A 23216-nucleotide genomic window follows, 5' to 3' on the forward strand; every position below is an offset into this window, starting at 1 on the left:
GTATTGATGTCTAAAATGACATATTAATATGGATTTCTACCAAAGTAGTTTAAAGTTCCTAGTTAAAGCCCTAACTTTTATCAGGAAATTTTTATGACACCCTTGGAATGAGTTTGAAAACTGCATGCAGCTTTCCCATGTCTGAAAATGGTTGTCTCGCCATAGGAGGCCACTGGTTTCTGTTATGCAAATGAAGAGTGGTCCTGGTCTATCAACACTATATTTCTCAAGTTTTTTTTATCAGTATTTTCTTATTTCATAGTAAATTAGGGACAATAGAGTCATTTTAAATGAAAATTTTTGAAATGTGAAATGCTTCTATTACCAATGTATATTCACTGAATTTTCAGTCGGGTTCAAACCCACAATGTATCTATTCACCAAGCAAAGACATCAGTGATCAAAACTACTATGCTACATGTAAATCCCTACCCTGTAAGTTTGACATTGTGGTATACTGGGGCATTTTTGTTCTGTAGACGCATGCAGATGGCTACAGATGCAAATGCCATACATACTGAGATATAAGTTGCATGCAAAGAACAGACAGTTGCACTCTGAGAAAACCTTCAAGAGACACCATTCACATTTCTGTAAACAACAATAGAGACACTCTACTTCAGTCATACTTTTTGTGAAAGATTGATATATTAAGTGAATGTTTACAAGTTATTTAGTCTATAGACCTACATGTATTTTGCTCACTGTCACGCCTTCTGTATTTCTTTCACTTTCAGATAGGAAACGATGTGAAGAACTTAAGCAGACTTTAAGGAAAGCTCATTCCAATATATGTGCTTGGGCAGATGCCCCTAGCCCAGGTAATGTGCTATGTTTGTTTCCTTTGTTTTATGAACAAGGCCCCATAGAAGCATACATAGTGTCTAAAGTAGGTTCATTCTTTGAGGAATTTTTTGGCGGTTTAAAGAATTAACCTTCTTGGAATTAATGTACCACTATCTGACCTCTTGTTTTGAACCAATCAGTATGCATGCTTTTAGATGTACCGCAATTGCATATTAGAATGTCATCTTGTTCAACAATCCAAATTGTATGAATGCAAATTCTGGGGTAGGACAGTCTGACTCTTTCACACCTCTGCGACTTTTGACTTTCCACTAGTACATGTTTAACTCTATGTTGCTCATCACCGCCTGTCGAAAATTGCTTGATTATGCACTTCTTTCTTTCGATATCTAAATAGCAAAGACCTTTGGTAACTATAAGTAAACTGAATGTCCTGGGCCCTAAAACCCTGCTTTTTAAACCAGCAGTTATGCTGATCTGTGGCAGTGTCTGTCTAGTAGTCTGAGCTATCTTGTTCTCACTATGTATTGTCATGGAATGCAGAGGTGAGTTTCTACTCTCTATGGTACTGGAAGATGGGTAACAGTTTCTATACCTTGGTCCAAAAAATTACATGAGAGAAAACTACTATGTAACTTTTAAGTTATAGCAATTTATTTTTTAATAATCAATTAAATTTTAAATCTTCAACCAACGTTTTGGGTAGCGTATAGTAACCGTGGCCGAGCATTTCTTTCTCATGCATGGAGAGGTTTTCTTTATCATACAACACTCTCTGTGTTGAATTATATCAACCCTATAAAGGGTCATCATAGTTGTAGGTGCAAGCGATATTGCCAGGCTGTTGCCGGAAGTGCAGCAGGCTACAGTACCTCAGCATGCAGGTAGGTGACCCATTGTCAGCAGCATATCATTTCTCGAGTGCTGAACAAGGGCCTGATAGCTAAAGCTAGTCTACATGCGGACATTTCAATGAAAGTTTAATTGTGTCTCTGTATGGACATGGGCATGACCGGAGAGACTCAAGTCTACTGTGTGTAATTTCAACAAAATAAAAACTTCACTCACAACGTGAATTTAGCGAACTACATGTAGTCGAGTACAGAGGCTATCACATCTTTACGTTTGGGTCAACATGAAGCAAGCTAAAAACGAACATGTTGGCCGGAATCTCTTTGGACTGTACAGTGCAAGCGTTGATCTTCAGTATCTACCATCTCTGCAGTGAGATCTGTATTCTGGTGATGATTCAAGGGAGAAAATATGTTCAGGATATTGGGATCAATATGACCAAACCTATAAGTCACTAACAAACATTTTCTAACTTACCACATGTACATTATTACAACATTACAACATTATTGTATTTACACAAGTGATAACAACAGATTTCACTATCATACATCATGGTGGTATTCAAATGAAAGGTGGAGCAGCTGCCCACTTCTGGTTGTGGGATTCAAAATTCCCCCTCTAAAGCAAAGTTTGTTTTATTTCAGATTCATTTTTGTCTATGTACACAATCAGCAATTCCGATGCACTTCATGACTTCCAAACAAGATCATCTTCCCTATCACAGCTGAAGACTAATCTACCAAAGCTTGACCTTCAAACTATTGAACATGTGGTAAGTTAGAAAATGTTTGTTAGTGACTTATAGGTTTGGTCATGTCCGTGCGTGCATGCGTCCGTCCGTCCATCCATCCGTCCGTGCGTCCGTCCGTTCACGCAGATATCTCAGAGATGCCCTTGTCAATTTCTTTCAAACTTTGCAAAAGAATAGTACCCTACCTCATACAGATGCACGTCGATTTGTTTCACAATGCGATCAAATTTGGCCGTGTTAAAGGACTTTTTAGTTCACTCTCCATAGACTCCAATGTATAAGGTAGCTGTCCATAGACTCCCATGTATAAGGCCAATAAAAATAAAAATTTAGTTTCTCATCGTATTCATATTGCAAAAAGGATGCAGTGACACAGTTTTTAGTCCCCACAAATAAAGTCCAGGGGGCTTATAAATTGGGACATGTCCGTGAGTCCATCCATGAGTCCTTCCCTTCACGCAGATATCTCAGACACTTTGACAAAATGTCATGTGACCTTGGTGACCTTTGACCTGAAATGTACATATTTGTCCATAACTCAGTAACCACAAGTGCTTCACCCTTCATATTTGGTATGATTGGACCCCTTATGACACCAAATATTGTACCTCATTAATTATATGCATATCTAATTTTGAGCGAGCCAATAGAGCTAGAGGTCTGATTTTTGGTATATAGGGATAACTTAGCAATACAATTTTTTGACAAAATGTCACGTGACCTCAATGACCTTTGACCTCAAATATACATATTTGTCCATAACTCAGTAACCACAAGTGCTACACCCTTCATATTTGGTATGATGGTACCCCTTATGACGCCACATATTGTACCTCATTAATTATGTGCATATCTAATTTAGAGAGAGCCAATAGAGCTAGAGGTCTAATTTTTGGCATAAAGGGATTAATTAGCTATACAATTTTTTTTTTCAAAATGTCACGTTACCTTGATGACCTATGACCTTGATTATACATATATGTGCATAACTCAGTAACCACAAGTTCTATACGCTTCAATTTTGATAGGATATTAGACCTTAAGATGTCACATCTTGTACCTCATTTATTATGCACATATGTATTTCTTGGCTGGCCAATACAGCTAGAGGTATGATCTTTTTTCCCGATTTAGAACCATAACTTAGACATGCCTCTTGTTATAAACTGGGAAAAATATACATAGACCTATGTGCCCATAGATCTGAACATATACACTCCAGTGATACTTCTCAATGACCACATTTCCCTGCCCCATCAAGACTAATACTCCTATTACAAGTGGGGACTATGTCATTCTCAATGACTTGTTATTTGTATTTTAGATTGTGCAAGCACTTCCTCATTGTGTAACAGCAAACGATAAATTCTGTTACCTCACCTTTTTTAACTCCATTTGTTGTAATGTTGTTTATGTGTAGAGCTATCAACAGACATGCTTCATCTGTTTGCATTCACACTTGGCACATGTACAACACACAAGAAGATAATGTATTTAGTTAGAGAGATATTCCAATAGGCCACCAGATGGTCACTATGTTTTGAAACTTTTTCTGTTCAGAGCCACTTAACTGAAATTTAATAGCTGACTTTATTTAAACTTTAAACTTGGCTCAACTACAGTGCACAATAATATACATAGATATGTCCATATTGTGGCAAGTTTCGATTTAAAATTCTCAATTGCTGCCTTTATTAGTCCGAAGCGGACATTTGTTAGTGATGATTGAATGGTCATTATATTATATTAGAGTTGTAAGTTTTAAATGTTTGAATGTCGATATATTTACAAAGTATTTAAAAATCCCTACAAAATAATTTGAAAAGGACATATTTCTTATCAAATAGTAATTTTTCCCATTTCACATATGGGGAGGGGTGATGTTAGGCGATTTAGCATTATAAATAGGCTGGTGACCCCAATTTTTTTATTTGATGCATATAGTGTGTGAAAACAAACAAAATTGTTGGATTGGAAATCTAAATAATTCTACAAAGTATGGATAAAGGCATGGTCATTACATTTAAGTTTGCAACAGCTTTAACTGTTGTTTTGGAAGGCCTGAGGAGTGATAATTTAAATTCTTACGCACATTTTCACCGGAAAAATAACTAAAACTTTCATTTATTATTCAATTTGGTTCACATGTAAATAAAACAACTGTATCATTTCAAGAAAGGAACTGAAAGTAAATATATCAGGTTGGGTAACACTTACAGAAGATTCATAATTTCTGTCATTCGAATGGGATAAAGTGGGTGTATTTCTAATCCTTCTAGCTGTCAAATTAATCTGGTGACATATTGATTTTTTTGTCGTAATGTCATCCTCACATATAAATCTTACTGTTAAAGAAAAATAACAATAATTGTCAGTAAAAAGGCTTAATTTATGCGAATTTATGCACAATTATTAAACACTACTCAAATTTTCGATTACATTCAAAAATTGACTTACATCCAAAGACATTAAAACTGACAAAAAAGATTTGTAATCCCACGATCTTGATGAACTGCATTGGCATGCCATGATCACATCAATACTGATGGACAACCATCAACAAAAGAAATCAAAACTCAGCAATGATTTCCAACTTAACTAACATAGTATTTTATAAAGCTGTTTCAAATCGAACTGATTTCATGGTCCCTGGATACTGAAGTCACATTTTGGTGATATTTTGCTTGAATCATCTGTTGAAATTAAAATAAACTTGAAAGAAAGATGTCATCATGCTGCCATTGAACATCATAGTTAAAGGGAAACCTAAGTCCAGCAACATTGACCGTTCATCCCTTCCAAAATCACCCTTGAGTAAAATGCAGCTCAAATTTGCAACATAATTGCACGCGCTGACGACTACGGCGCGACAAAAGAGAAGTCGAAGTAGACGACATTTATGAAAATGAGCTCGGAATCCCATGGGCGCGAAAGGGTTCATGGGAGGAGCGTGCGTGACGTCATCGGCGATACACGAACATGTGTGACCGCTTTACCAAAGCATTGGAGTCTATGACTGCAGCAGTGCAGTTCTGCACGTTACGACTCTTTAATGCTCAGTAGCATAAAAAATGAATTTACTGTTGTGCAGTTGAGTGCAAAAATCACTCAAGGAAGAACAAACGGAGTCAGCTTTTATCGTCGTCCCACGAAACAGCTTTTTCGAAAACAGAAAGTTGGGCGAGTTCTAAAATCTCTAAAAGATACAAAGTTATGTTCTACTTCTTTCATGATGATTGCTTTATAAGGGATTTCGGGATTCTGTACCGATACAAAACTATACTACACAATGCGGTTCGCATCTTGACATGCTGAGTCAGCCTACTATGTTAATATTGGCGATTTCGGGACACTAAAATCCGAAGACGAAACTGCACAAAGCGTCTCTCGTCTCGACAGCCCGGATCTGCGAAATCGCCCTTATATACCCGATAAATATAGGCAATTTCGTGACTACACCTGGTTATATTGATATTACAAGATACTGGAATGACTTCTTGCCTATTCTCGACCGCGGAGAGACGTCAGTAGAAGACGCATACAAGCGAGGTGAATGAGAGATCAAACGATACAGAAGAGCGAATGATACAGAAATTGTGTGGAAAAAAGCAGAAGTAAAGTTATGTTATTTATGTATATTGAAACTTTGAATATTTCTTTGGTGGTTGAAAAATTCGAACTTCCAACGGCACTGTGACGCAAAAATGACGTAAGAATCCGCAAGTACCCGGATGGTCCGCGGTCGAGAATGATGTGTCTCGATCGGCACGCCGGGTCTGAGAAATCGCCGATATTATACTTACCCAATAAATATCAATTGCGCCGAGACTCCTAGGCTAATATCGATACCAGACGATACTAGATTTACGTGCACTGTGTCGGCACGCCGGGTCTGCGAAATCACGGATATTTATCCCATAAATATCGGCGACTTAGGACATTAACTCTGATATACTAGACGATACTTTGTTAAGTTGTGGGTAAATATCCGATGTATATCGGAGATTTCACCACGTGCCTAACAGATCTGACCACCCGACCACCGCTGTCCGACTCTTTGTTCATAGCATCCGTGGCCGGTAGTCAAGAATACTATACTGTATGTTTTACATTATTATATTTATTTATGCACGAAATACATTTTTTACATGCAAAGCATTTTTTTCATTAAATTTCCACACGAACTTTCATACACTACAATCGGAACTTCGTCGAGAGGGTCGATCGGATATCACCGTGAGTTGGGGAGGGCCTTGCACGAATTACATTCATTTTCTTACATGTAATACATTTTTACTTGGCGATAGGGATTTGAACAGAGGACATATCGGACATCATCGACAGTTTTGGCTGGTCTTGTATGAAATACATTCTTTACAACAATATAGACAATACTATTTTTTTAAATAGCGGGCAAATATCCATTATATCGGAGATTTCATCACTTTGTAGATCTGAGTTAGCCCGACTTCCTAAGTTCGACACCAACTTCGAAAAATAGATGACACTATACATTTGTCAAATTGCGAATAAATATTTTCCGATATATATCGAAGATTTCGCAACCTTAAAGATCTGGCCAAGCTCGACTTACGTATCATTCACGAACCAAAAAATAATTTTAAGCGACTGATAAAGAAAACTCTGTTTTAGAAACGTAGCGCTGAAGGATTACAGAGTCACTCAGTGTCTCTAATCCAGTTCGGGGTCTGTACAAGCACTATGACTCCCTCCGCGGAATTATGAACGATGTGTGGAAATGCTTTCCCATTATTACATATCTTGGTTCAAATTAGTATGGTTTGATTTCAGTCGGGGAAAAGTAATACTCGATGTCAGAAATATCGCTGTCCAAACTCTCCAGAGTCGTCTTACGAACGCGCTGAACCGTTCACGGTACTCCTCCAGCTGCAAGCTACAATCGTCTGTATCGCCCATGACGTCACGCACGCTTCTCCCATGAGCCCTTTCGCGCCCATGGGATTCCGAGCTCATTTTCATAAATGTCGTCTACTTCGACTTCTCTTTTCGTCGCGCCATAGTCGTCAGCGCGAGCAATTATGTTGCAAATTTGAGCTGCATTTTACTCAAGGGTGATTTTGGAAGGGATAAACGGTCAATGTCGCTGGACTTAGGTTTCCCTTTAACTGGTATGCATCATGTGCATTGACTGCATGTAAACGCAATGGAACTTTCCAAAATCAAACAGTCTGAGTTTTGAAAAAAAACAACAACATCGAGGTGAAAATTATAATAGTCACCAGTGAAAACTCTTAACAGATGAAAGGATAGTTCCTTCTAATAAATGAAATTGCATTATTAGATGATTAAATCCAACATTGTGGACATGAATTAAAATATATAATTGGGGAACAGAGTGAGACTATTCTATATTTAGGTAATGGGGGGATGAAGGTCTGGATGGAGGGTCACAGAATGATAAGTACTTGAAAAACATACTGTCACAGTGTCACTGGAATTTCAATGTCCCATTGTTTAAACATCTTTTAATAGTTCCTTTAATCTGAAAAGTAAATTTACTGACTACAACAACCCCTTATTCTCTCTTAACCTTTCCTTATTTGAGTTAAATTAGGGTAGGGGCTTACACACAGATGCGCAGCATTTTCAAAAATCCTCTGAAATGAGTGGGGCTTGTACACTAGCAAGGGCTTATACTCAGATAAGTACGGTAGTTGTTTCTGGGCCATTGGTGAATGAACTGTGTTACAAACGAAAATGTTTCTCAACAGGGTCGTAATAACAGTTCAAAAAATTAAGACAACAATGTATTGAACAAGGGCAACACACTGCCCCAAAAGTCATGTGGTCACAGTACTATGTCATTGAACTTTGTGGAACATTTGTTCTAAATTACGGTTGAAATACTAGTGGTTTGACTTTACCCTCAGTAGGTATACAAAGCTTGGCTGCTAGTTGCTGTGGGTCCATAGCTGTTGTGGTGGTTTTCTGATGGATCTGTACGCCCCGCTAAAGCTATGGAACATTCCATACAGGAGCAACAGAATCTGAGTGCAGGCTGCTGGGGCACATAATTTTTCAACCAAGTTTCACCTGATTTCAAATCTCCCAAAATTCATCAATAGCCTGGTCATTACATACCGTAATCACTCTATCAATTTGACTGCTCCATTCGTTTGACCACCCACTATTCTATGAGAAAGAGAATTCAGTATTCTGTATAGATATACAGGGAAAGACACTAAGGGTTGTCCGATTGCCCGGGGCAAGTGAAAGTCACGTTCGGACAAGTGAACCTCCGACGCCACTTGCCCGACGGGACAAGTGAAAAAAATAATTACCAAATCGAATTCACGAGAGCGATTTTCTGGTGAGGGAACACGGACTTAAACAACAAAAAGTAATCATATTATGTCATTGTGAACATTTCCATAAGATTTTTCATAAAATTGCATGAAGAGTTGACGAAAAGAATCATATAATCTCTGTCAATAAAATGCAGTTCAAACAATATCACCGGTACCGGTAAATTACCGTACGCTGATTTTGCATATGAAAAAGCTGTTCAGCTGGTGGAGTGTACGTTCACCAAAGTTCATTGCATCGACTGTGAGGTTACGGCGTCTCACAATATGTCGATACGGTAAAAAAAGAAACACACCGCGGTTTTTGTGCTTTGTATGAACGTTTATAATAATGTAAAAATAAAGTCCAGTGGTGAAAAATCACCACAAAAAATTGGACTTTTACTAAAACGTACTCTTCAATGTTAACTTGTTGAGTGACAGTGAGTGGCATCGTGGCAAGACCGCATGCAATGAAGTCATGAGCAAGCTTTGGTGTCAACGGGTCCAGTCTTTGAATTTTCAATGGACACTGACTTAATTTTCAGGTCAATAAGCCAAAAGTTACTTGTCCGTGGCGACCAACCTCTCTGTTTGTGAATTTTCCCATTCTAAAATGACTGTCAAGAAGCAATTGGAGCGAGTTTGACATCGAGAAATTTAGCTTTCAAGACACATTGAAAAACACTGACGCTTTAGGTTGTTGGTTTTAATTAGTCCCCACGGACACCGTCCGGGGGGACTTATAGGTTTGGTCATGTCCGTGCGTCCGTCCGTGTGTGCGTGCGTGCGTGCGTCTGTGCGTCCGTCCGTTCACGCAGATATCTCATAGACGCCTGGAGCGATTTTGTTCAAACTTGGTTCAAGGATAGTACCCTACCTCATACAGATGCACGTCGATTTGTTTCACAATGCGATCAAATTTGGCCATGTTAGAGGACTTTTTAGTTTTCACCTCCATAGACCCCCATGTATAAGGCAGTCCATAGACTCCCATGTATAAGCACAGGCGACCCATAAAGTATTACTGAGATTTTCACACTAGTTTTCACCTCCATAGACCCCCATGTATAAGGCAGTCCATAGATTCCCATGTATAAGCACAGGCGACCCATAAAGTATTACTGAGATTTTCACACTGTTTTCTCTATCATTTTCTCTCCTTTCTTCATGCTCTTACTGATCGGAGTAAATAAAATAAATGGTTTATTAGTCCCCACGGACACCGTCTGGGGGGACTTAAAGGTTTGGTCGCGTCCGTCCGTGCGTCCGTCCGTCCGTGCGTCCGTCCGTTCACGCAGATATCTCAGAGACGCCTTGAGCGATTTCGTTCAAACTTGGTACAAGGATAGTACCATACCTCATACAGATGCACGTCGATTTGTTTCACAATGCGATCAAATTTGGCCGTGGTAGAGGACTTTTTAGTTTTCACCTCCATAGACTCCCATGTATAAGGCAGACCATAGACTCCCATGTATAAGGCAGACCATAGACTCCTATGTATAAGGCAGTCCATAGACTCCCATGTATAAGGCAGACCATAGACTCCATGTATAGGCAGTCCATAGACTCCCATGTATAAGGCAATCCATAGACTCCCATGTATAAGGAAGTCCATAGACTCCCATGTATAAGGCAGTCCATAGACTCCCATCTATAAGGCAGTACATAGGCTCCCATGTATAAGGCCAAGATAAATAAAAATTTAGTTTCTCATCGTATTCATATTGCAAAAAGGATGCAGTGACACAGTTTTAGTCCCCACAGATAAAGTCCAGGGGGCTCATAGATTGGGTCATGTCAGTCCGTGAGTCCATCCGTTCACGCAGATATCTCAGACACTTTGACAAAATGTCATGTGACCTTGGTGACCTTTGACCTCGAATATACATATTTGTCCATAACTAAGTAACCACAAGTGGTAAACCTTTCATATATGGTATGATGGGACACCCTATGACGCCACATATTGTACCTCATTAATTATGTGCATATCTAATTTTGAGCGAGCCAATAGAGCTAGAGGTCTGATTTTTGGTATATATGGATAACTTAGCAATACAGTTTTTTTGACAAAATGTCACATGACCTTGGTGACCTTTAACCTCAAATATACATATTTGTCCATAACTCAGTAATCACAAGTGCTACACCCTTCACATTTGGTATGATGGGACACCTTATGACGCCACATATTGTACCTGATTCATTATGTGCATATCTAATTTTGAACAAGCCAATAGAGCCAGAGGTCTGATTTTTGGTATGTAGGGATAACTTAGCAATACAATTTTTTTGACAAAATGTCAAGTGATCTCAATGACCTTTGACCTCAAATATACATATTTGTGCATAACTCAGTAACCACAAGTGCTACACTCTTCATATTTGGTATGATGGTACCCCTTATGACGCCACATATTGTACCTCGTTAATTATGCGCATATGTAATTTTGAGCGAGCCAAAAGAGCTAGAGGTCTGATTTTTGGTATATAGGGATAACTTAGCAATACAATTATTTTGAAAAAATGTAATGTGACCTCAATGACCTTTGACCTCAAATATACATATTTGTCCAAAACTCAGTAACCACAAATGCTACACCCTTCATATTTGGTATGATGGGACAACTTATGACGCCACATATTGTACCTCATTAATTATGCACATATCTAATTTTGAGTGAGCGAATAGAGCTAGAGGTCTGATTTTTGGTATATAGGCATAACTTAGCAATACATTTTTTTGACAAAATGTCACGTGACCTTGGTGACCTTTGACCTCAAATATACATATTTGTCCATAACTCAGTAACCACAAGTGCTACACCCTTCATATATGGTATGATGGGACACCTTATGACGCCACATATTGTTCCTCATTAATTATGTGCATATCTAATTTTGAGCGAGCCAATAGAGCTAGAGGTCTGATTTTTGGTATGTAGGGATAACTTAGCAATACAATTTTTTTGACAAAATGTCACGTGACCTCGGTGACCTTTGACCCCAAATATACATATTTGTCCATAACTCAGGAACCACAAGTGCTACACCCTTCACATTTGGTATGATGGGACACCTTATGACGCCACATATTGTACCTGATTCATTATGTGCATATCTAATTTTGAACAAGCCAATAGAGGTAAATGTATGATTTTTAGTATATAGGGATAGACTATAGGATAGAAATTTTTTGACAAAATGTCATGTGACCTCGATAACCTTTTACCTAAAATACACGATTATGTCAATAAATAAGTAACCACAAGTGCTATGTCCTTTATATTTAGTAGGATGGGAGACCTTATGACAACACATGCCTTACCTCGTTAATTATGCCCATATATAATTGTGGGCAAGCCAATAGAGCTAGAGGTCTGAATTTTGGCATATATGGATTAATTAGCAATACAATGTTTTTTTTCAAAATGTCACGTGACCTTGATGACCTTAGACCTTGAATATGCATATATATGCATAACTCAGTAATCACAAGTTCTTTACGCTTCAATTTTGATAGGATAATAGACCTTAAGATGTCACATCTTGTACCTCATTTATTATGCACATATGTATTTCTTGGCTGGCCAATACAGCTAGAGGTTTGATCTTTTTTCCCGATGTAGAACGAGAACTTAGACATGCCTCTTGTTTCAAATTGGGAACAATGACATAGACCTATGTGTCCATAGATCTGAACATATACACTTTAGTGATACTTCTTAATGACCTCATTTCCCTGCCCCCTCAAGACTAATACTCCTATTACAAGTGGGGACTATGTCATTGTCAATGACTTGTTCTATTTAGTCTGCGCATGAGCATTAAAAAGACCACCTAGGTTATTAGAAAAAAATAGGATACTGGTATAGTGCAATGGTAATCCAAACTTCATAGGGCTGGTGTATGATATAAGCACAGTAAAAACATGACAAAGAAGTAAATTATTTTCAGAAGCTTCAAATATTCCTTTATAGCTACAGATTTTTTTTCTTTCTGTATAGATAAGTTAAAACTTTTAACTGCAAAAATACCTTGAAGGTACAATTGAAATGGCTGTTATTATTTGTATATTAAGCCCCAAGAAAGTAAACATACAAACATATGAACTGTTAGAATTTTTTTCTATGAATATGAAAGCCCCACTAGCTGTAAATCTTGAATTTTGTTGACCTAAAAAGGCTTCCTATTTTCTCTTGTTTTCTTTAAATTCTAACCATTTACAGGATATAGTCTTTTACTGCTTTGCAAAACATTCTTTTGTGAAAAATTGGACAGGTAATTTACATTTTAACCATTATTATGATTTCCCACCATACTACAAAGAAAACAAAGCATATGTGTCCCAGTTGAAAACATTCAACACTATGCATTATATTGGACTACTCTGTTGTTTCCGTCAATATTCAAATGCATATATGTACAGTTTACACTGGTTTTGCTATATTTGCATGGGGTGCCATTTTACGTTGGGCACACATCTATTATATTTCTTGTTCAAAATTGCACATGCAGTCTCACTGGGCAGTTAACAATACTTGTATTCCAATCCCTCAAAGAGCAAATTCCCAAAAACTTGTTTTAGTTCAGAAGTAAAATCACATAAAGAATGCTAAAAGATACAGCTAATGGGGCTTTAGTAATTAATGGAATATAAATGAGTCATCCAGCACTCTTAGAAGTGTGGGGAGAACCCTATGAGAATGTCTGACATTTTCTCATGATAACATAATTTTCAAAATAAAGTGCGAGAAATGAAAAACCAATGTTTTAGCTTTTTTTCAAACACGTAAATTATACTGGGCAAGTGGTTTTCCAATTCGGGCAAGTGAACCGAACCCCTGACTTGCCCGAAGGGCAAGTGGATGAAAAAATAAGTGTCTTTATGGAAGACCGGTCACGACATGCGACATGCGATTTTTTTTTTAACTGCGACCAGGGAGTTCTTAAACTGCGACATGCGAGTTCTTAAACTGCGACAAGCGGGTTGCAAAACTAATATGACGTTTGCATACATGTCATTTCGTTCTCCTCCTAACGATGGATTACAGAGGTAGAGACGAGCTTATTTCTGCATACTTCTACAACTGATACACCGTGGGAGAAATGGCGGCCACGTTAGGACTCCGACATGTAGGGAAGACCGGTCACGACCTACGACACACAACCTGCGTCTTTAAACTGTGATCTGCGACCTAACCATAACCCTAACCCCTAACGCTAACTAACCCTAAGTTATGCCGTTACAATTTTTCCCTCCCTTGGCCTAATCTCCAGGGTTGAGAGCGAAGTAAGGCTTTTTACCAGAGAAAACCTAACCCTAACCCTAACCCCTAACCCTAACCCTAACCGCAGATCGCAGTTTTAAAAACTCGCATGTCGCATGTCGTGACCGGTCTTCCATATGTCTTTCCCTGATATATGATTTGTCTCTGGGAATAAGATTGTGTCCCTCTGTCCTTATGCATAGCTCTTCATAGTCAATATGCAGATCATACTGACCTGTATTATACAGATGTGTCAACAGCGTTAGGTAGTTGATTGATTGAATTGCAGCAAATCAATGTGTGTTAACTCTACACCCTCAGTTTTTCTTGTCCCAACCAATTAACTTTACTTTGATTAAAAGTATGTTTCTCTATTTTCACCCTTACTAGATTTCTGGAGAAAAAATTAATATTGTTGAAGATACCTTTGTGGAAATTTCACAAGAAAAAAGAAAACCACAAGATGACAGTTGCAGTTCCGTCACTACCAGTACAGCTATATGGCTATCACTTTGTGGCTGGAATACAAGGTACTGTTATCAATATAAATGACTTAATAAACTATCTCTGTGCAGAATGGTCTTTGGGATTGCAGATATAGTATTCTGTCCATCCATGAAATGTCCATCCAGAATCTTAAACCAGACATGTCTTAACAGATTTCCTGCAAACTTTGTGCATGGACAGTGTTAAAAACATTTGATTTTTCTATAATGTACACCACTATACCACACAATAAATGAAACAACGCCTTAAAAAACATCATCAATCAAGCTTATTTCTACCAAAAATACTTTGTTAAGAATGACACTATTAAATGCTAAGGCATTTTATACAGAGAATTACATCATCAATATGCTTTACTTTCTCATTGACACCATATTTCTTTAATGTGGAGGACAAAGTGAGAGGCTAAATAGCAAACAGGAATACCTGTGGGAACTAATTGAATCCCCATACTAGCTGATTTGTTCCTGTACTCATGTGAAGCAGAATTTATCCAGAGCTTGGTCAAACAGAAGAGTCAGATTAAAGAAACTACAGAATCAGATTGTTCAGCTTCTTATCTGCCATCTTTCCACTAGGCCATATAGCAAAAGATGATTTCAACTTTACTATCATCAATTTTCTGTACCTTGACAGCAATATTCCACGTCACCCTGCTATATTTGGTATACATTTTCCAGCTAATTCATTATGCTAGGGCATGTAGTTCATATGGTGATTGTGAGGAGAGACAGCCATTGTAAATCAGGGTTACTCAAGAAAGCTGCTTTTCTCTATATAGTAGATATTTATTTATTTATGAATGTCAACTTTATAATACAATATACATGCAATAAATGTAAATACAAAGGTCGTCTAAGTGAGAGGCTAAAGATGGTTGTAATTAACTGATCCAGATAGTTAAAATTAAGTTTAACTTCAACTCTTGTAAACACATGTATTAAGTACATTTATTTTGGATGTCAAAAATTTCTTGAAAATTGTTGAAAAAGTCTTTGAAAGTCTTTGAATTTTGGGTGATTTTGAGTGTGTGGACGTTGGACATACCTCCAGCTTTACAGTAATTGGGTAATGCTGTGATTAGAGACACAAATACATTGTCATGTTATTTAGGTGTGGCAGAATTTGATTTAAAAAATTGTAATAAATTTGATCTCACAGCTCTAGAGACTCATCGAGGGGCCACATCCTGACATGTCATCACTGTAATAGACAAGCTGGACTTTGGAACTTTACTAGACTGCAAAATAATGACCATGATAGCGCTGGCAGTAGTCTGTCACCTGATCCTGATACAATTACTGAACCTAAGAGAAAGAGAAGTAAATTTGAGGTAAGCCTATGTTCATTATGGTAATCATCAAACAGCCTTTGGTGATTGCTTTGATGCACAAAACTTCAGTTACACTCAAGCGTCTTTAGTATTTTCATGTGTACTCTATGTACGTATTGTAAAACATGTCTTTTGCTTGCATCCTCTTTTAGCAAATTAAGTTAAGTCTATAAATTCACTAATTTAAGATGTACTCATTTTAACTTTGACCTATTTATTGTTGTTAGGATGACATTTTTGCCAAATTACAAAGCTACTGGTTGCAATGAAAACATGAAAATAGCAGGCATCTTATTCAAAGTGTTTTTCACTGTTTTGTGCAGATGTACTTTTAAAAAATTTGTAAATATCAGTTAGATTAACAGAATCTACCAAATTCTTCCTTTCAACAAAGTTAGTCCTGGTGTTATACTTCTGTCATCAATGTGGAGGCTCATATTTGCATGCATAAATCTTTCTGCATGTAATTTGGATGAGAGTACTTTCATGCCTACTGCGTACAGTTTCCACTACAACAAGAGTGTAGTACTGTGTCTGGTTTGCACGTACACATCGATTTTCAAAAATTGTTAAGACATTCTGTAAAGTTCAAAGAAAATAAACCAAACAAAGAAATCATAAGAATCTCAAGCCTGTATGTTTCAGAAGATAATTCAAATAATTTGGAAACAACTAACAAAAATATGATATTGTGTGTATGTCAATTGTATGTCAATTATTTTACATTTATACATTATCAATTAAGAGGTAGGGGGTATGGTACTAACAATAAATGAAGCTCAGATTTTTTTGACATCAACAAGATCAACAATGAAATCCAAAGTAACACAAATGTTTGTTGAATTCTTCAGACATTAGCATTGTATGACTTCTTTCAACATCAAGTGAATCTTACTACACAAATGATTGACAGTATTACCATGTCTAGATAGTTTATTGAACTCAAAACTCGGTGTCAATTCATAATGGTCCTAAGATAACATCATCAATGTTTTCAGCTTGTTCTATTGGAAAGTCTGATTACATTTTTGCATTGTGTTATTACATGAAAAGAACTATGTTCTTGTTATGGCACTGTATCTGAAACAGAAACAGCAATAGCTACCAAAGGGATGTCATTTAACTAACTTGAAAGCTTGGATAACTTCTTTGGATGATAACAAGGCAATGTGATCAAGTTGCTTGTCTATATTCAGAAGTAATACCAATACCATAGTGAGTTGGTTTTGGTGTTATTTAGTTTTAACTGTGCAATGGCTATGTAGACATATTGCTAGCAACCATAGACTAATAAAATTGAACAATAAATGATTGTCAAATGAAAAGAGATGAGCTGGTGGATCATTCTCTCAAACCCAGCAATAATAATAAAACTTCACAAACGATCCTTTAATACCAACCATGCCCATAAACTGTCACTTCAAACCAATTACAGCCGTGTGTCTTCCTTGTTCATGACAAAATCATCCACCAATCATTTGTGTGACATGGCTGCTTGAAAATTATCCAACTTGCTACGAAGTCCCATAAAATGTTTAATTATTGTGGTAACAGAGCTTGTGTGTTTAAGCGATAGATAACAGATAGATAACAATATTTATAGAGCCCCTAGTACCGGTATCCATCAGGGATGCTCACTGGCGCTGAACAGAATTATTCACAATAGTTGGAGCACAGGAAACTTTGTCTGGAAGTTGGTTCCATAGAAGAGGGGCAGTGTACATGAATGACCAATCTCCATATGATTTAAGCTTTGTTCTCGGGACTTTCAGCTTCAGTTTATAACTAGAGCGAAGAGATCTACATGCGGTTTATGTTGTTCAATAAATTCTGTGATGTATGATGGGGCTAATCCATTGATGGCTTTTAAGAAGCAAGACTTTGAATTGGATTCTGTAGATTACTTGGAGCCAATGAAGTCGTTTCAAAATAGATGTGATGTGATCAAATTTCCTGGAGCGAGTAACAAGACGAGCGGCACAATTTTGGGCCTTTTGCAAAAGTCTGAGTTGTAAATACGGTATTCCAGTCAGAAGTGCATTGCAATAGTCTAATTTTGCTGATAACACAGAGTGAACTAGTTTGAGGCAGGTCTCTTCAGAGACATATTTACGCATTTGACCAATTTTCCAGATGTGCATGAAATACTCTGTCAAGTGGCAATTATATGTTGTTTATACTGGAAGTTGCTGTCAAATAAGGCTCCAATGTTTCAGGCAGCTTCAACTGGTGTTATTACACAGGATCCAACATGAATGCTGTTGATTGGATTTGGGGCATTATCATTTTATGGCTTGATTATGAGGACTTCTGTCTTCCCGTCATTCAACTGCAGTTTGTTGTTAGTCATCCACATCTTGATGTCAACTAAGCATTCTTCTATGCGAGATACTGCATTGGAGGTGTCATTTCGAGTGAAAGCCAAGTAAAGTTGATTGTCATCGGCATATTGATGAAACTGTAGATTGTGTTGAATTAATTAACCCAGAGGTGTAATATATAGTGAAAACAGTAGTGGCCCAAGAACAGATCCTTGGGGTCCACCAAAGTGTAGAATCTTTGAGTTGACATTTTCCTGTTGATGATAACTGATTGAAATCGGTTTGAGAGATAAGATGAGAACCACTGCAAGGCGTTGTCTTTGATGCCAAGATCAGCTAGTCTTTCAAGAAGAATGTTATGGTCGATGGTGTCAAATGCAGCAGATAAATCGAGTAGGACAAGTATGACATGTTGATGCGAATCAAGTGACATGAGGATGTCGTTGTGGACTCTGAGGAGTGCTGTTTCAGTACTGTGGTACTTTCTATAGGCAGACTGGAATGGTTCAAGTAATGAGTTGATAGTAAGATACTTGTTGAGTCGATTTGCAACAACTTTCTCCGTTACTTTAGATATTAAAATTAGATATAGGTCTGTAGTTCTTGAGTATTTCTGGATCCAGTGAAGACTTTTTGAGAAGTGGTGTTACAACAGCTGATTTAAATGAGTCAGGTACTATTCCATGATGACATGACAAATTGATAATATCGGTGATTGTTGGCAAAACTTGATCAAGAGCTCCCTTGAGTAAAGCTGTTGGGATTGGGTCAAGTTGACATGATGTAGATGGCGATTCACTGATGATTTTTCTCACTTCATCGACTGTTGTGGGGTGAAAGGAAGCTAAAGTTGATGAGACTTGCTTTTATATTGGTGGCAAGTGGTTACATGGGTTGAACGTGTCAAGCTTGTTACGAATGTTAACAATTTTCTCTGTAAAGTAATCACTAAATAATTCAGCAAGTTTGTCAGCTGCTGAGTGGGTTGGAAGTTGATTTGACTTTTGCCCAGTTATGCTGGAGACAGCTCTGAAGAGACGATTTTGATTGGTAGCGTTCTGTTCAATAATAGATGTGTAGTGCTGTGATTTTGCCGCACGTATTAATGTGTTAACTTTCTTGCATTGGTCATGAAATATTTAATATACTGGATATACATGTTAATCATATATACATCATTGTATGATGATCACAGTTGGAGAACAGAGTCATTGATACTATTTTTTTTTCTTTAAATAGGATGTGCAACCAAAACTTTTCAATCCTATTACTGAACATAGGTTTTGGTGCCCCATGGTGAAAGCACAAACCTTTGTATCAGAAACATCCCCATTGTCAAACACACTTGGTATGGAATTCAAGACTCCTCCTAAAAGCATGGAAAACATCTGTGGATGGCAGGCATATCTTAGTTTCCTGTTACCATCAGCAAGTCCTATCAAAGCAAGTGAACAAAGGACGAGTGATAAAGAGCAGCTTTGTCAGGTATGTCTTTGGATGTTTGTTTAGCTTTGCTTTTAACACAAGAACTTTACAGTGAGATAGTGCAAGCTAACTATACTTAAGCAGTGTTTCATCTAGGAGGCTACACCTGGGGGGACTGGTCCTCCTCTACAGGAATTTTGGAGGGGGATTTTACAATTTTTGGGGATTAAATTGAAACATATAATCACGTCTTTACATGACTTGTGATATACATACTACAAGCCTTAAATCACTTGCTTACACAATCCAAGCTGCTGGCTGCATACAAACATCATCCTCTAAGATTTTTCTAAAAAGTCAACATAAATTGAGTATCACTGTCGTGAATGTACAGGGCTTCCAACAGTGGCGGACAGCTCTTTAATATTCATGAAAAATTCTATATGCTGTAGTATTCTCCATGTTTGTTTATAGATATCCTGTATGTTTGCTTGCTTGGGGCTTAATGTACAAACATAATAATAACAGCTAGCTGGCCATTTCCACTGCACCTTCAAGGGATTTGTTTTCAATTTTTTACTGAACTGTGTGCACTTACACAAAGCAAGAAAAAATCTCTATTCCATTCCGGACACCTGGTACCACCACTAACTATCAGTGGTTCAGGATGGTCCTACTTAAGTTTGTAAATCTCAAATGTCCCATGGACCTGGTAATGTATTACCTTGAATGGAAACGATTATTGGCCCAGTTTAATGTCATATTTGTAGCTTCTGAAAAAAAATAATGTACGGTACTTGTTTCTCATGTTTCACTGTGCTTACATCATCCCTCACCACTGTAAAGTGTGGATCTTCATTGCCCTATACAAACCAGTTGACAGTATTTTTCTAATGACCTATCTGGTCTTGTGATCTTGTGAGCAGACTCAGTAGAGTTAAAACCAAAAAGTTAGGGTGTCTGTCTACCATGTGTTTTCTAAGCTGAGTTTCTTGATGTCAGATGTCAGATTCGTTCTTATTGCTTTTGTCAGCCATTGTACAATGGGAAAATCACAAACAGAGAGGTTGGTTGCCACTGACAGTTAACTAAAGGGCTTATTTGCCTGAAAAATAAGTCAGTGTCTGTTCATTGAATTCAAAGACTGAACCCATTGACACCACAGCTTGGTTGTGACTTTCATTGCATGCAGTCTCGTCACAATGCCATGCCATTCACGGAACTGAACTCATTTCAGTAAAGTCCCATTTTCAATTTTGTGTGCTAATTTGCGCTTCCGGAATTATTTTCATTATGTTATGCACAGTCATACAAAGCACAAAATCTTCTATTTGTCTTTTCTCAATCATACAGAGATAATGTGACACAGAAACCTCATCTAGCTAGGGCAATGAGAGAACGTACTCTCAACTGGCTGACCAGCTTTCATAAGCAAAATTAGCGTACGGTATGGTATTGTTTCAACAGCATTTTATTGAAACAGTTAAAAATGTATCAAAATCAAACTAAAATTAGTCCTTTACATGTAAATGTTCTTGCTGCATTATACAATGCCTGTTGCCATGCCAACAGGTACCAAATGTATCAAAGTGTGACACCCATGATATTTGATATGCCAGCCAGCTCAGTGCAGTGCGCGATGATCCTTCTCTGTACGATTGGCGGTGCGTAGCCCACCAAAGAGGGCGAATCGCGCAGCCTAAATGAAACACTGCTTAGGGGCTTTGTGATTGCAGTATGTTCTATGGCTGTTCCCATATGAGCAAGATGCTTGTGCAGAGACAGCAGAATAAACCACAAGCCTGAGTGTAAATACCCCAAGTATGGCGCATTTACAGTCTTGCCATAGATGTTCTGTTATTATTACTATTATTAAATATGTTACAAAAGAAAACGTAAAAAAGATGAAGCCCTCTGTGACCCATTTTGATGTCTGAAGTTTGGCAGAATGATATGTATCATGTTCTTGTTTTGAGTCCCCACCAGACAAAGTCTGGAACAGGGGACTTATGGATTGGATAACATGCATGCGTGCTCATATGCATGCATCTGCCCGTCCACAGCTGTTTTCTCAGACTTGACTGGAAGATGTGTGTCTAACTTAGTGCAAGGACAACACACTAGCATATATATGACACAAGACCACAAATTAATTTCCCATAGGCCACCACAGTAGCATTGCGCTAAATTTTCCTAGTTTTAAACGTTCAGTGACACAAATCCTCTTGACAGGTGTTAGGTCAATGTCAACTTGACTACTGATAAATATTGTGTTGGTAACTCCACAGAAATTTTGGGTAAGTGGTGAAAATAGTGCCTCCAGCAGTGTTTGAAATTCATGCTCTTTGCTATCATTTTCATGGGCCTCACAACTCCCTGTATTACCACAGAATGTAACAGCTATCTTTCACAACAGTCTGCACTTTGATTCAAGGTGACAAATTTTACAAAAATACTTTAAATTAAAGTTAAAACCAAACTAGCACCAATACATGTATCAAAATCAAATGTTTGCACTTTGTGGGGAACAAACCTGGAAGTGAATTACTGGTCTTGTGCCATTATGTTATCCAATCCAATATGCCCTCCAGGCAGGCAGTCATTTAGCATGATTAAATTAGTGCTAGAATTAGCATGTACAAATATTTTCTCTGATTCACCTATTTTAGGCCAAAACATTTTCTCTAAAAAACTTCCCCTGAAAGCTTTAAAATTTGATATGCCAAACCTACATTCATTCTGATCAAATTGGGGCACTGTATCATTGACGTCAGTTGTTGTTGTGATAATTTCGTAAATGGTAAAAATTGTGTTCACGTTTCAGACACCCAGAAACCAGGCATGGAAAGCAGTAAGGAAGGTATTCAAGCTGTTCCAATCAGAGAAGAAGCAGAACTGACAACACAAGCAAACTGTTAATACAAGATTGACTGATATTGCATTGCACAGAGCATATACCTTGCTATCTCAAAGCTTTGTAGTGATTGATGTCTGTCACAAATATGTATTTTAAGCTTCCATCTTTTCAGAGTTACAGTCCTGATACAAGTCAAACGAACATTTTAAAAGCAAAGGAATCAGAATTCCACAAGCAGTTTTTCAGCTTAAACATATATCTATCATACATGTAACACCTCAGTCGATATTCTGCTAGATTATTGATATGAACTGTATTATAAACATGAAAATGTAACTCACAGTTTCACTGAACAGCTATTTCAGCACAGTGGTGCTATTTAATGAAAAAAACAGGTGAGTGAACCAAACTGGTAAATCCTTACAAAAGTCAAACCACAATTTTGGTATTATTGTAAAACTCTAATTTTGTTATTTACTATCAATTTGTGACCATTGCATTTGATTGTAAGCTTGCTTTTGCCGACAATAAAAATATACATAAAATTCATGACCATGACCTGTCGCCATACATTTGTATGTTACCATGGTGTGTTTTGTATGTCCAAAGAGTTCCAACACCCGGACATTGAAATAAAAGTTAGCCACAGCATTCCAAAAGTCAGCAATCTAAATTCTACAACACAACTGAAAATAATCAAAGACAAGGCATGTACATATTCCAATTTTAATGTTCCAAATTGTTCCAATGTATACCAA

At 37.5% G+C, this 23216-nt stretch overlaps 1 protein-coding gene across 1 annotated transcript in view; it reads left to right on the forward strand.

Annotated features, from left to right (window-relative positions):
- Nucleotides 1-23007, forward strand: part of LOC139134534 (zinc finger C3HC-type protein 1-like) — a 37861-nt gene extending 14854 nt beyond the window's left edge. The window contains exons 4-9 of the mRNA XM_070701408.1: nucleotides 738-821; nucleotides 2307-2434; nucleotides 14406-14545; nucleotides 15684-15855; nucleotides 19416-19661; nucleotides 22426-23007. Coding sequence (XP_070557509.1) covers nucleotides 738-821; nucleotides 2307-2434; nucleotides 14406-14545; nucleotides 15684-15855; nucleotides 19416-19661; nucleotides 22426-22500 — 845 coding nt within the window. The 3' untranslated portion in view covers nucleotides 22501-23007. The remainder of the gene's footprint in view (nucleotides 1-737; nucleotides 822-2306; nucleotides 2435-14405; nucleotides 14546-15683; nucleotides 15856-19415; nucleotides 19662-22425) is intronic.
- Nucleotides 23008-23216: the final 209 nt, after the last annotated feature.

The sequence above is a fragment of the Ptychodera flava genome, chromosome 6, assembly GCF_041260155.1.
Source record: "Ptychodera flava strain L36383 chromosome 6, AS_Pfla_20210202, whole genome shotgun sequence".
In the NCBI taxonomy this organism is placed as follows: Eukaryota; Metazoa; Hemichordata; class Enteropneusta; family Ptychoderidae; genus Ptychodera; species Ptychodera flava.